Genomic DNA, 15611 nt, shown 5'->3' with positions numbered 1-15611 from the left:
GAAATCCCAATGCTGCTCCATCCCCACTCTGCTCCTCAGCACAGGCACCGCAGTTTGTCAGCCTGCTACAGTGCTGAACAGCTCTGTTGCTGTCCTCAAAAGGCATTCCAGTCCTTGCTGAGTGCCAGTTCCTGATCAAAATTCAATAGCACCGCAGCACTCGCCTGTGCTACATTTCTCTGCAGAGCAGTTACTGATGCACATCTGAGTTCAAAGGAGGAACAGCCACAGCACTGCAAAGGGAACTGGGAGTAACAAAGGTACAGAACTGCTTCTACTGCCCAGCAGCAGCTGTTTCATGTCCTGAACCTCTCCGGCACTGCCAGTACAAGATGTAGACAAGCCTCAGATACTCTATGGGTAGTGCTTCATAGGGAGAAAAGATTGCATCCTGGTGGTGGGCAGTGATACAAAATCCCCAAAGAGAAGAACCAAGTGCATCCCTTTTCCTTACTTCCTGTCTTGGTTTTCTGTACCAAAGGAAAGCAATGGAAATGAGCAGCACTATGTGTACTAGGAGCTTGAGGAACCTGAGGCAGAAAGATGCACCAAGCTGTATTATAGTTCAGCTCAGAAGGAGCTCAGTCTTCAAGCAGAAAGAACCAAAAGACCAGAACAGAAGAAAAAACTTCCCTAAATCCAGCATTTCACATCTATTTGTTCAGAGGTTTTTTGCAGCACAGAGGAAAGCAACCCCATGAGAAGCATGAGTCAGGTCTGCTGGAGTCATCTCTTATAAGTCACAGCACCGTACAGACAGAGTAATTAAGATACAGAGTATGACTCAGTTCCACCTTATATTCGCATCACTGTCCTGATCCTTTAAATCCCACGCATGCACATATATTCAGACCCGGGCACACACAGAGACAACCTCCCCATCTTCTGAAGGTAGATCTGCAGCTACCTTTATGCAACAAAAATGTTTGCTGCTCAGAGCAGCCCTACACTGAGATTCCTTCATACAGAACAGACTAAGCAACCAACAAGGACCACAAGACCCCCAAGATCTGTGGTTTTCGTCAATCACCCCATTGCCATGGCTATCAGCTGCAGTTTAGCAGCACATGAGCATTGACTAGATGGATACAATGCTTTTCAGGCAGGTGGGCAATCTCCCAATGCAAGCTATGGCATAGAAGATCACCAGGAAGCATCTCAGTAGAAGAGAGGCAGATAACACATTGGCTCTGACTCTACCAGTAGCGTCTTGCTTAAAACCTCTCTCACTACCCTAAGGGCACAGTCCTGACCACCCCACATGGGTCTGGAAAGCCAGTTGGGCAGCACCAACAGACCCCAGTCTCAAAGCTTGGCAAACATCAAAATTCCTTCCCACACTGATTTGGCCCTTCTGACCCCCAAACCTCACCTTTCTGCCAGCCCTCTTTTTGTCAGGCCTGAAATGACAATGGGATCAAAGGGTTCCTCTGTCCCGGAGATGGTTATTCCCAAGGGACCACCATACCGCTTCAGTTCCACTGTGTAGATTATAGCACCGGTTGTCTCCTGCTCGTCTGAAAGAGAACAGCAATGCAGAGTGTTTTATTTTGCCATATCAAAAAGGTCATAGGAAAGATTTGTAGCATTTAGAAGCACAAGCTTTCAGTCTTCAGCTGTGCTCATACCAAACAGGATTTTAACCTTCCAAGCTCAATTTAAGGGCAGAATAACAAAAATAGACTGTAATCAATTGGAAATGGTGACCGGAAAGGCAGCAGCCCTTATCTTTGTTAGTCTGCACTACCTATTGGGAAATGTCATTAAAGTGGACAGGCACCAGTTTGCATCAGGATTTCTGTACCAGAGTTATCTTCATCCTTCCTAATCTTCAATTTGACCAGGTCTTCACATTGCCTTAAAATCTGCACAGCATCCTCCATTGAGCAATTGTCGAGTCGGATGTTATCAATGGCTAACAGCTTGTCTCCCGGCTCCAAGGTGCCAGTTCTGTGTAGAAAGGAAAAGAAAACTGAAGTACATTTGTATTTGCCTTTCAGATCCTGCAATGCATTCAGTTCTGCGGTAGTGATGACAATATTAGCTTGCTTTTTTTTTCCCCCCTCTCTTTGGTCTTTTCTGGGAAACAAGCACAAACAGGGTTTGAGGCACTTATAATGTACAGAGAGGAAGTTCACATAGAGTGTGCATCAGCCCAGAACAAGACATTAGCTTGCCACTCTCAGCTATATGGATATATAGTTTAGGTAACCTACAGCACTGTAAAATGTCTGGTCTTTAACTGACAGATATTCTGCCTTTTCTGGGAACTCACTTACAAATACACTTTAAAAACAGCCCTTCACGAGCACTACATTCCTCTGAAAGCCTTGCTGGGAGGTGTTTGGGATCAGAAGTGCAGCCAAAAAAGGCTGAGTTATTGGCACAGATCTCCACCAGTGCCTAAAATTCACTCACTCAATTCACTCAGGCAGCAGCTGAAACACAGCAAACTACCTGAGGAGACACGGCACATGCTCATAGATGTTAAACATCCATCTTATATATAGTCAGCAGACCTCTGAATCAGTGCCTTGGCCATCCTGTCCATTAGCTCAACTCTACTTGTTTCAATAAAGACAGATTTCATTCCAAACCCTACTGTGGTCTAAGAGAAACCTCAAAGGCTGGCATATTTGCTTGGATGATGGCAAAAACCAGACTTTAGTGCTATATCGCATGGGAATCTTTCTACCTAACCTCTCATTAGTGGACTGGATATTTTGCCAATGATTTGGCATGTGGGAAATTATGCACTCACCTATGTGCTACACTCCCCTTCTTGATGTCGGAGATGATCAAAGGCTCCCCAGGCTTTCTGCTTGCAGCTGCGAGAGACAAACAGGTGCAAAACTCAGCCTGCTATCTAGGAGGGAGAAGGGTAATGGGAGAAGAAGCTGGGAGGAAAGGGAATGCATTTCCTCTGACAAAATGGTGCTTTACACTTGACCTTCTGGAAGCTACAGCCAGAAGGGAAAAAAAAAGAAGAAAATCCCTGCAAATTCTTGTTGGCTGCCCTCCTGTGGGGCTGAAGTAAAAGATGATGGAAAATTCTCAAGGTGGAAAACAATCAAGAAAAAAAAAAAAGAAACATGTCTTCCATGTGGTTCAGCTACCCAGGCCACTCTGTCATACAACCAGATAACTCCATCTGCTCTCAGGCAGAGGGGTTTCCAATCCTCCTCTCCCCCTACCAGACTGAGACCCTTTTCAGCCCACAGGAGATGCAGGCATGCATCCCTGGGAGCATTTGCATTTTCCAATTTGCCTGTGGGACCTGCTGCTCTCTTGAGAAGCCCAAGAGAGATTTATGACTTGACTCCCTCCTGACCCCTCTCTGCCATCCACATGACAAACATACACCAAGAGCATCATTCCCACCCCCCGTCACTCCCTACAGCCTCACTATGGGAAACTGCATCATCTCATTTAAAGCTGACGGAGCTTCTCAGTAAAAACTGCGTGGGAAGGAAGAAACCTCACAGCATCCGAACATATCGGGTGCAGGTCAGAGATTAAAATATCTGCAAGGTATGTGGCATCAATCACAGAGATCCACCTGTCTGAGCAGGAGTGAGAGGGTGCCCCAGAAAGTCAGACGTAAAGGAATAAGTGCTTTTTTCTTGCCAACATCTCTGCTCTGGATTTTTCTATTTACATTCATTTATAAGATATAAAAACATACATGCTTTGCCCGTCACCTTTAAGGATACCCTCTCCCATATGTAACCACACCTTCTGCACCAAACAGTGTGAAATGACTGCCAATCTCAGCCGCAACACAGCTGAGTATAAAAGTCAGGTCAGAGCAGCCCATGACTGATTTCATAATAGCCATAGCAATGAGACTGCTGAATGATATGGAGCCTGGAAGAATTATTCTCCCCGTGCCTTACTGGCACATGGTGCCAGATAGTTTTGATCTAGAAACTCGCATGCAGCTTGCAACTGTGGATCAACAAGAAATGGATGGATTGTGGAGGGCTCATGGCTGCATTCAATCTGTATTCAACCCATGGCCCAGCCAACCCATTCACCAGTGTGCGTCAAGAGATGCAGAGACTGATGTGGCTAAAAATCAATGCAGAACGACCCATTCTGCCTAAGGAGGCCACTTGCCATAGACAAACAGTGCATGGGAACATGCTGCTATCACTACTGCTGTTCTCTTTTTCAACACAGAACATGTCTTTGGGGCTGCAAAGGTGCCCAGAGCAGTGGTAGGAGTTGCAGCGATGGAGACTCAGCAGCTTACAGGTGCTGAGCCCGGCACGTGGTGCTGCGTGCTTAATCGCGACCTAGCCTGGTTCTGTCAAAACGATCCAGGTTTCCAGAAGTGCTTTTCACTGTGAGGTTTGTTTATTAGATTCAAAGCAGAGGCTGTGTGACAGAAGGGGGTTATAGAGAACCACAGTGCTGGCAGAGGGCTGGGGACAGCCATCTCTACAACTGACACAGCCAAGGAGATTTCCTTAGGACCTGTTAAATGGAACAAGAGAAAGCTCAACAGCATACCCCTCTCCCTACCATCAGAGTATCCAAACTGTGCTTGTACACACAGCAGTTCTCTGTTTTAAATAACCACTTAGCCACCTAGTATGAAATTGCAAGGCTTTACAAAGCCATCACTATTAGTCAGCACCCATGAGGCTGACGGGTAAGTTAAAGGGACTTAATGAACAACCGTTCTCTCTAGAGGCATAGGATTCAAAGCAAGAGAAATCTCAAAGCACTGAACAGTCATTCCCTGTTCAGTTTAAATACAGTGGTTACTAACTCCATTCATTCCCCTTTGGCATCCCAGTGCCTTTCCCCATGAACATCCAGCCTGGCCTCCAGGTCTTGTTTTCCCATCCAGAAAGGGAGACAGCAGCTGAGGAAAGAGAGGAGATGTGTCATGACAGAGACAGAATCTTCTGTGCAGATACCCAAACCATCTCCTCAGGAGGTCTGGTTGCAGCCCCCACTTGCCAGGGCAAACTACTTGGGGTGGAAGTAAGTTCATTTTCAGATGGATTTGTGTCTTTGGTGGATCCACCAGTACAGAAGACAGTTGAAATTCCCCTCAGTGACCCAGAGAAAGCTCCATAAATCAAAGTTGGTGAAGGCAGAAACGTGGGGTGGGGGAGAAACTCACCATGAAACACTGCTTGGTGGCGCTGACAGGGCAGTGATAAAAAGGTGAACTGATCAATACTGTTATTTACTTTTTATAAATTGCTTTCAGTCTCTCGCCACCTCTGCTGGGATTCTGGCTCGCTCGGCATTTACTCTCTGATGGATGACAAGGCCAGAAACACATGTCCGTTCTGTGTTTTTAATGGAATGCATAATGACTTGCATTGGTAAATTATTCCCCTCCAAGGAGCACAAGCACATATCTCACACGCATCAGCGCTTCAACCGGCTATAAATGCCCTTTTGTTATTGATCAAGCTGAGGCAGCACCCTGCCAACATGTAATTAAAGAAGTTGTAATAACGCCACAAAAAATACATTTAAGAAAGCAAATGTTTATAAAGGGTAAAAAAAAAAAACAACACCAAAATCAGAAACCCAATAATCTCAGGATAGCTAAGGAATGAGAAGACAAAAGAAAGCAAATCAGAGTTGATTACAACAACAGCAGTGACAGTTCAGTCCCCAGGACCCAACTTTTTCCTCTACCCTTCATTAGTTTTAGCAGCAGCCGGGTGAATTATCAGTAAGCAGGATGCTTATGCCACCACAGATCTATATCCTAACAAACTCTTCAGGCAGCAAAGCCTGGGAAGAATATCTCACTTATTCAGTCAGAATATCAGTTGCAAATCTGTGGTTGCAATGTTGGTGAGGCTGTGGGGACACAGTGCTGCTCATGGACACGCTGCCAGGCAGGTCCAGGACTAATCCAGTGCCAGCAGAGCTGGACTGGGTCAACTCACAGATCCATCTTCTCACTAGGACAGTGATTACACTGCTTAAGAGACTTACAGTTATCTGTCTTTCCAAATTCCGGTTTTATCATCCACAAGCAGATATAGTGCTTACTCCTTATCTGCAGTACTTCCCAGCAAGGGCACAGGAATTGATTTGTAAAGATATATCAAGGTAATTTGATAAACATGCTATATAAAGCATTAATGTACAGCTGACAAGACAGGTAATTCCAATGCCTGTTTAAGCAGCCCCAACACCCCATGGCCTGCGGTAAATTTCACATATGGCCTTTGGAGAAGGTGAACGAGCAGACAAAAGATGGAAAACAGAAAAGCTATCCTTTGTGGAATCAACTATCATTTTCCAGAGGCTAACAGCAAGTGGATATCTAACTTTAAGAGGTCAGGTATTGAACACACAAGAAAACATGGCTGGTAGCTTCTTGCTGCTGGGGATTTTAATTTGTGAGAGATTTACAGAAGACATCTACAAAGGCATAACTATGTCACTAGAACTGAATGCAGCCAGAAAGATCAGAGCACTATGTGCCACGTGTTCTGCTAATGGAGACAAGGGGTTCAGGCTAATAAGAGCCAAATCTTCACATCATCGTGTCAGAAACCTCATTTGGCACTTCTTTGCACCCCCACCACTCAGAGCACATCCAAGGTCTCCACAAACAATGGAGCATCACCACCCACACATCCCTGCACCCACCCCCAGCCAGGAGCAAGCCCAGACTCCCTCTGTATGCCCATAGCAAAGCCAGCAGCATCTGCTCTCCTCATACTCAAACCTCTTGGGTTCCCAGCCTTTTTATGAAGCTTTCCAGCAGATTTATGATTCCTCTGTCTGCTTTATATGAGTTTTTTCAGCGCATCCATCAAGAATCCCACTCTCCCCCACCTTTGCTCAGTCCATCTCCCGATTAGCTCTGAGAGTCACAGCACAGTTACAACTCGATTGGTTTTTATCTCTGTAGCACTACTCTGGTGAGGTCAGAACACTTCTTGCCCACATAAGAAGGCAGTGGCAAACCTTCCCAGACCGAGGAAATAACTATCGATGAGCCTGATGAAGCCAAGAGGTAAAACTCAACAAAAACAACTCATGTTTCATATGATTCCCTGTTCATTGCAGAGGATCTGGACTAGATGACCTTTAAGAGTCCATTCCAACTCAAACGATTTGGTGATTCTGTGATATTTCACTTACAGTATGCTGTACTACGACATTTTAGAACAAACGCAAATCCATGGCCATGACAGCACAGGGGATCTTGCACTGATCCAACCAGTCTGTCACCTATCTAACCTGCTCCAGTTTCCAATTTAAGCAGTAGTTATATGTCTTTCTTTGATACAAAGAAGCTATAAAAGCTCTTTCCAGATCTAAACAAACATTCAAATCAGCACAACTTGGAGGAACTGAATAAAACAGAGATGGGTTATTTTTACCTCTCCTCTCTCGCTGCTTACATCACACTCCTGTACGCACATCATGTCTCTGCAGGAGGTACTTACCATACGTCTGCTTGCTTTCATTCTAATGTTTGACACGGGCATATTTATCTGCCTGTTCAGATGCAGAGTGACAAAATGATGATATAATTCGCTAAGGGTCTTGTGGAAATAGGTTTATGGGGAGTAATATATGAAAGCAGAATTAGGATTCAACTTTCATCCTTGGCCCCGCATTTTCTTTATCTCTTTCTCCATTTGTGGGTACAATTTTAGTTTCGACTCAGCAAACAACGAAGCATAATCCTAGGTTTACATGTTTTCATTACTTAAACAATATCCTGTGAACACGTTCATCAATCAAAAAGATCAAATCTCTTCCATCATTCAGCTTAATCACTGACAATGGGCATCTAACTATTTAAAACCCAGAGTTCACTGTCATTTTATTTAGCAGTGATTTCTAAAGAGTGTGAAATCAATTTTTTAAACACATCTCAAACGAAAATATTTTCAACATAAAAATATGTTTGAAGTGTAAATGCACATCCAAAGCAGATCCATTTAAGTGGGACTCCGCAAATAAAAGCTCGTATTCTTGGTAGCAACTTCCAGGCTTGTTTTGCTCTCCAGTCCCAAATCAAATCTAAACTTTGAAGCTTAATAGGGGTGAAATCCTCACCATGCTCAGGCCAGCAGATGCTGGCTACCAAATCAATCATCCTTGGTTTCTACCTGACATTGCAATGCCAATGCAGAAGGTGGGGAATGCAGTGTGAGCTCTGCCCCACTGAGTCCTGCTCTGCCTACAAGCAACAGTCATTACGGACACCCCACTGCTTTTGGAAAGCACTCTGGTGTCTTCAAACAGTAAATACTAGCAAGCCAAATGCTACATGTTGTGAGTATTCACACAGCACAAAATGGGGAAACTGGGAGAGGAAACGACAAAATAATCACACCGTAGATGTTAAGTCTACTCTGGAAAACAACCTACTTAGACCAGAACATCTCCAATTAACACAGCAACTAATGCTGCAAAAGCCAAGAAGTAATTGCAAATAGCTTATCTACTTTAATGAAGCTTACTATCAAAGTGTTCTTAGCAACTCAGAGAGGTGGTGGACACCTCGCCTCTGGAGACACCCAAGGTCAGGCTGAATGGGCTCTGAGCACCTGATGGAGCTGTGGGTGTCCCTGTGCATTGCACGGGGGTTGGACCAGACGGCCTTTTAGGGTACCTTCCAACTCAAACAACTCTGTGATTCTGTGACTCCATTCCCCAGAGACAGCTGAGCCTGTGTTCCCAACGGCTGAGACATGAGCTCCCACTACTGTACTTTCACAGGCTGCTTTGTCTCATCTGAGATGTGGTGGCTGCCTCTGGGCACGGCCAATCTGAGATGATTCAACTCGGGTTACCCAGGAGTGAGAGAAGGATGAATGATATGACACCATTCACATAGGCACACAGGAAAAATTCACTGGTGTGAGTCATAAGAAGATTTCAGCATACCCAAAATTTGATATAGAATCATAGAAACATTAAAGCTGGAAAAGACCACTAGGATCACCCAGTCCAACTGTCTACCTACCCACAATATTGCCCACTAGCATGTTCCCTGGTGTCACTTTACACATCTCTTGAATACCCTCCAGGGACAGTGACTCCACCACCTCCCTGTGTCAGTGACTTCACCACTCTTCTGGAGTTTTTCCTAATATCTAAAATGGATGGATTTCCCATACAGTGTCTTTTCCCAGCATCTATTTCTCCTTACAGTGTCTTCCCCAAAGAGGCGAAAAGGTCTTTAAATCAGAATACACTCCAAAACAGAAGCAGAAAGATAATTAACCAAGAGCTAGGAGAAAAGAAAGGGAAGAAAGAAAAAGGTTGATGCCTTGTTCTCTTGGAGCTCACCAAGGCCTGGAAATAAAAATAATATTACCAATAACACAGCATAATATTAATCAGTGGTACAGAACAACTGCTCAGCTGCCGCTCAGAGACACATCCCTTATCCTGACCCTTCAGCAGCTGCTTTTCTTCTGCAGTTGCCAGCTCTTGCAAAAGCCACACATCCAATTCAATTTGGAACAAACTGCAAGCACTGTGAGTGCTACCAGAAAACCCCACATAATCTTTTTGCTCTCTGCTGGGAGTCTCTGATGTGCCATGTTGGAAAGCAGTGGCTCTTGCAACTGCTACCGCAAGGCTGAGCAATACTTACAGCTGATTGTAATTCCAAGCTCTACACCTCTTTTCTTGGGCAATTTAACGTGGAAAGTGCCGCTGCTGGGTATGACAGACTCTATAAAACCAGAAACAGACAAAAAGAAAATAGGAGAAAAGAGTTTTCAGTGCCATGGATGGTTTCTTTGGAACCAAGAAAAAAAAAAAACAAGCCCATCAAACTCAGCTTTATAGGTTCAAATAAGGTTGTTATCTGATGCCCTGAGGACTTCAGCTTAAAATCTGGATTCTCATTAAAAATATATGCCCTGAACATCAAGTGAATTGCTCATATCATGCTGTACTTCAAGTTTGAGGCATCTTTGTCAATGTAAAATGAAAAAACCCTTTTTCTTCTAATATAAGGTTGCACACCTCAGCCAATAGCTTCAGCTCCCTTCTTGCTTCAAGGCCATAAATTAGTACAAATATTCATATTAATGGTTGAATGCCTAAAGAATAAGTGGCCTCTTCGTATACTCACTATGTTTCTTTCAGCCAAGTCACAAGAAGAAGGCATTTATGGAGGGATGAGAGGAAGGACTCTTCACTTTAGTGTACGTTAGAAACAATAGAAAATGGGAAAGGCCCTCACAGAGTCCTCAGTCTCTGCAGTCTAGCTAAAGCCTCACATATTTTTGTGAGTACAATCCCTTCTACAGGTTAGCAGAAGCACTGGTAGAGTCCAGCAGGTGCTGAGGAGCAACAAGTCCTTTGCAATTACCTGCAACATCAAATTCAATTTCGAGCACCACTTTGTTCGTCAGTGCAGCATCCCGCAGAAGCTGGTTTGCTTCCTCCATAGTCCCATCCTCAGTTGCAATGCCGTTGATGGAAAGAACTCTGTCTCCCACTTGCAGCAGCCCACACCTGCAGTCCACAATGGGGAAAGAGAGAAAGGAGGCAGGGATAAAGGAGGAAAGAAACAACCTCACAACCACCCATGAGTTACTTTTTGACAGGCAAATCTGTTAGAACACAGAAAGTAGTGATTAATCCTGCAGAAGTGGCCCCAAACAGATGATAGTTCATTCTGTAATGTGTGTAATGTGGCTTGCTTAATCTCAGACGTACTTCACTCTCAAACGATATTTTTTGTCATATCCCCTGCAACTTTCAAAGGAAAAAAAAAAAAAAAAATTAAACCTTTCTCTAGTGAAAGTCAACATCATGACCACGACATGCAAGTGATAAATTGCAAGCACATGTGCCCTCCTACCTTATCCAATAGCATACATCTCTTTCTGTGTGCTTGCACCTGCTGGAAACCAACCTAATGGCACTGTGCGGAGTCCTCTGCTTAATACATGGCTAATACTGAATCTACAAACCAACGAACTCGATGAAACATCTCAGCAAATTGGATAATCATTTATTCCTTGTAATTGCATTTCTAGAAGCCAAATGTACATTGATACTGTTTAACCGCCCTGAAAGGCCAATATTATCCTGACGTGACAGCCCACCAGTAGAACCACAACTGGTTCTTTGGGCTTCCTGGCTTAGTCCCACTTTCTTGAAGAGCAGCAGGGTTTTTTTTCCACCTTGGAAGTAAAATATCAACAGCAAAGCTGCTATGTTCACAACACGCTTTTACAGTATGGTTTGTCTCCTGAGACTCTTCGGTATTTATAAGAAATGCTTATTCACACATGACCCAATACATTCACTATCCACCCTCTTCTTCACCAGTAAGGCAACCCTGCACATTGCCTCCTACAGCTGAACTGTGTGATGGCTCTACAAAGACAAGAGTGTAGCATTCCCCATGACTGGTCATGGACAACAGGTTGTTCATCCTCATCCTTCTCCACATTCTTCATCAGAGCACATCTGTTCAGATTTTCCACTTGTCACCTGTCTGGAAGGCCGTCCACTTGAGCAGAGCACAAGAAAGAAAGCACTCATCCATTGTCAATGTAAGGTACAGCATGGTTTCCAAATTAGATTCAGAATTATGGGAACAAGATTCACCTCTGCATTTGGAGTTGTTTTACCACCAACGTTTCCCTTAAAAGGATCAGCTATCTTCTTTTAAGCCTTCTCTAGAGAACCTTTATTCCCTTGCTGTTTAATCATCAAACACATTCTTTGCCCTGACCTTTCTAGGCATCAGTTTTGTAGATATTTCATAGAATACTGTTTATTTGTTTTTACTGATCCTTCCAGCCACTTTTTACCACCCAAACCTGTTGCAACTGTAAGAAAAGATGGTACTGCAGCTTCCAGGCACATGAAGGAAACATCAAAGGCAGTGGATACTGGCTGTATTATTAACCTTCAAATAACAGGATGTATATGAAAGGCCAGGCTATCAAGACAAAAAACATCCACATCCAAATAGGAGAAAAACACACAAACAACAGTTTTTGTCTGCAGCCCATCAAAAGCTGAGATACAAGTTTGCAGAGAGCCCGGGAAGGTTATCTTGTTACTGGGAAGGTATTAAACTTGCAACACATTCACTCTGCTGCCTGAGTTCATGCCACCCATGGAAAATGGGCAGCTATTTTAAGAGATGTAAATTCAGAAGTGTTTGCTCAAGGAGACCTGGATTAGGACAGACAACTCCATAGAGGATACATGAATCCAACCTTGTGAATAATTTCATCATTTAATTACAGTCCTTTCCTGAGCCTGCAGATATATATGCTGCAACAAAACCATACTGGAAATACTAGCTCACAAATATGAAGTTGGATGAGTGGCACAAGAGAGAGGTCTCCTCCAGCACTAAGTTTCTTGCTATGGTCATATGTACCATTTGGAAAGGAGGAACCAACACGGACATCACTTCATTTCAAGGTAACAGAAGGACACAACCCATTTCAGCCACAAGGACTGGGAGATTATGGGAATCTTTTACACAGCATGAAAGCAAACATTTACCACCTTTTCCACCACAGCTGCCCCCTCACAAAATATGGTACTTCTCCACTCAAGGTAGATTTGCTGTGGTGTTTTTACAACCAACAGCTCTGTTAAGTCAGAAGAATTTTATTTCTCTTAATACTGATTGAGGTGATCATGTCCTGTGTTGAGAGCAGGGCCCTGGAAGTCAAGGTTCCTGCAGACCTCTCCTTGGCTTTGCTGTGGGATCCTGCATGAAGTCCACAGAGGGCTTTCCCAAATAGATGCACGCATCTCAGAGATGTGCACTCTCTCATAAGACCTTACAAAGTACTTTGAGATCATGGGAGAACTGCTTTGAAATGAGAAAGAACAAGAGTTCAAGCATCTTCTAGCAAGAGACAGCACTATGTGGATGTGTTGGAGCCCATGATGGTAAGGTTTCCTTGGGGTCTGTGTTTTGTCATGACAATTTCCTTGGGCACAAAGACAGCATCAGAGGTGCCTTGCCAGACACTGAGCAGCACAAATTCAAACTCTGGGCTGGGTTTGTGCTGAAGATTTCCTTCATTGTCATTAGTATGTGTGGTCACTCCAGCTGCAGAGTGAGCATATCACTGGCTGCAGAAATCAGTGTGTTGTGCCCTCACACACCCCTAAGCTGACCTGTGTGGATTAGATGCATACACTCACATGTGTTTGTGTATCTGTGTCTGTTTGACATCTGTGCGAGCACACTGGTGAGTGAGTCACAGCCCCAGAAGATGAAAGCTGTGCTGACAGCATTACGCAGCTGCTGAACTTTCCTTTTGCAAACTCTACATACTCAAAAGCCAGAAATACAATGATCAAACAGCTGTCTGAATAGAGCTAGGAAGCATGTAACGCAGCAGGAAGCACTGATTTTGGATACCGAGATGGACACTGCTGTCTATGACAGAGGGAGCATGGACAGACAGCATGTCCCAAGAAGGGACAACACACTTCTTCCTATTTGACCCTCCCTGCTGATGACGAGGGACAGACCAATGTCTCATTCTGCTCCCAAAGGCTTCATCCCAGTGCTCCCTGCCTGGACTCGCATGCTCATGCTGCTCTCTACCACCCTGACACAACCAGGGACCAGATGGCACAAGAAGGGGCCTGGTCCATCCAGCAAAAGAAGCATCATTTGAGGGCATCTACACACCAGCAAAGACTCTGGAAGAAGTTTAACCAGGGCTCCCACACTGACGTCCAGCCCCTGCAGGACTCATTGCTCTCAGTATCCTCAGGGTCACACACACCAGTAACGCTGCTCCTTTATTCTGCTATTTTCCAGAATTTTCTGCTATTTTTCCAGATCCTACAACCAGCGCTTTCCTTGGTGGTTCAAAACTTTCAGGTGAATTTATATAGCTGGATTCTGCTACAACAAAACCAAGCAGATAACACTTTCCAGGGCTCACTTATATACCTTTTTCCTCTTTCTGCAACCAGACAAAAGCTTCATCTTTCAATGAGAAAGAAAAAGAAACAAAAGAAAAGGGATGGGAATGGCGCTCACACACAGACACACACTCCCTTCCTCCTCTGAGAACAGCCACGGCCTGATGCCAAGACGTTCACCTGGGATGCGAGGGAGGCCGTGGTCAGCCGACGAGTGCAGAAATGGCAGTGACAGTAAACCATGCCCAGTGAAGAATGGGAGATATTACAAAGATGACAGTAAATATCTAAATGAGCCTCTGAGGAGAGAAAACAAACCAAACCATGAAATGGTCAGCAGCAGCACCATCAGCATCCAAGGGCAAGGTCTCTAACCTCTCTGCCGGGCTGTCGGGCTCAATAAAACGGACGAGAGGTGGGGAGGACAGAGTTTCAGTGGCAAAGATGCCTCCCTGGAGCTGCAGTCCGAAGCCGTTCAAAGGGTCTCCCCTAAGCACCACCTCTGTTGTCTCCGTGTGAACTATCTGCCCGCCGGGACCCACCGTGCTGGAGGCCAACGACACTGAGAAGAGGAAAGAGAAGTTAGGGCAGCCACAGTCACAGGCAGCACCAAGGGGCGACCAAGGCCCTGACTGCTGGGATCAGCAGGCCTATGTCAGCCAACAGCCAGCAAGATGAGCACAGCATCTTGTCCAGCCCATCCCCAGCCCATTGCCACCCTTACGTGAGCTCTTGTGCTCCTTCTTCTTCTGCCTCCTCCTCAGCATGGTGGTGCGTGGGCTCATGGGATGGGAGCTGCGAGGTAGCGTGTTCGAGTTCTGGCAGGGGAAGCCCTGCGCGTTCATGGTGGGAGATGAGAAGTTGGCAGCCACCAGAGCTGGGGAGATACAGAGCACGTTAAGGATGCAGTGTGCTCACTGGACTCCTAATGGTTTTGGACTACCTCCTTCTCATCTTCAGGGCTGGGAAACCACAGCTTCAACTATCTGCTGAGCAACTAGGCTCCCTTGCTTGCTTCCCAATTCTAATGCATATCTTGCATCAGCAAAGCTGAGCTGTGTGCACTGATGTACCATACCCCTACATGTCACCAGAGCTGTCCTCTTTGGATCACAGCAACTCAAGTTTTTCCCTTGCCCATATGAAAGTGTGGGACTAAAGGATATGAGCAAAGGGTCTGCCCAGTATCCTGCTCTAACTGATGTTAGCAGCTCTGTGCCATGGGCTTTAGGAACCGATTCTGCACCACATACTGACTATGCACCTCAGCTGTGCACCTATTAGAAGAGAACCAACAGACACTGCAGGAAATACGTGACACCCCAGGCTATTGAGTTGGGTGTGGATCAGATGGAGAGGCATAACATAAATGAACACATGAAGGGATGGGGACAACACCATGTGTGGGGGTTACATTTGCAGTAATCTTGTCCAGACGTCTGGTTCCAAGTGGGCGTCTTGCAGTGCCCAGGGTGGTGGGTGTGACAGTAGTTGACACAGGGGTCCCAGCAGTGGTGGTGGTCACTCTTCTGCACCTTGACTGATGTCACCCAGGGGAGCAGAAATCACCATAGGCATGGAGAAGTGAGAGAAAGAAAAGGTAAGAAGCTGAGAGACTGCAGAGAGGAGACTCACACTGCTTTTGAACAAGTCAGGGAGCAAGCACAGAGTGTCAAGCACCAGCAGCAAAAATGCATCCCCATGTAACCTCATGACACTTG

At 45.1% G+C, this 15611-nt stretch overlaps 1 protein-coding gene across 16 annotated transcripts in view; it reads right to left on the bottom strand.

Moving 5' to 3' along the window:
- GRIP2 (glutamate receptor interacting protein 2) overlaps window positions 1-15611 on the bottom strand; it is a 205773-nt gene that overhangs the window by 16329 nt on the left and 173833 nt on the right. For 7 of the 16 annotated variants that reach the window (XM_085516841.1, XM_085516839.1, XM_085516844.1 and 4 more), the window contains exons 10-17: window positions 15305-15430; window positions 14615-14767; window positions 14209-14452; window positions 10337-10482; window positions 9611-9691; window positions 2762-2828; window positions 1805-1950; window positions 1373-1517 (exon numbers count right to left, since the gene is read on the bottom strand). In XM_085516841.1, the coding sequence (XP_085372967.1) occupies window positions 1373-1517; window positions 1805-1950; window positions 2762-2828; window positions 9611-9691; window positions 10337-10482; window positions 14209-14452; window positions 14615-14767; window positions 15305-15430 (1108 nt within the window). The other 9 variants (XM_015875369.3, XM_085516846.1, XM_015875366.3 and 6 more) reach the window with 4 other exon arrangements.

Source organism: Coturnix japonica, chromosome 15 (assembly GCF_054131305.1).
Source record: "Coturnix japonica strain WE chromosome 15, WE-NBRP24, whole genome shotgun sequence".
NCBI classification, from domain to species: Eukaryota; Metazoa; Chordata; class Aves; order Galliformes; family Phasianidae; genus Coturnix; species Coturnix japonica.
Note: the sequence above shows the minus strand (reverse complement) of the source record. Positions and strands in the feature narration are given on the sequence as shown.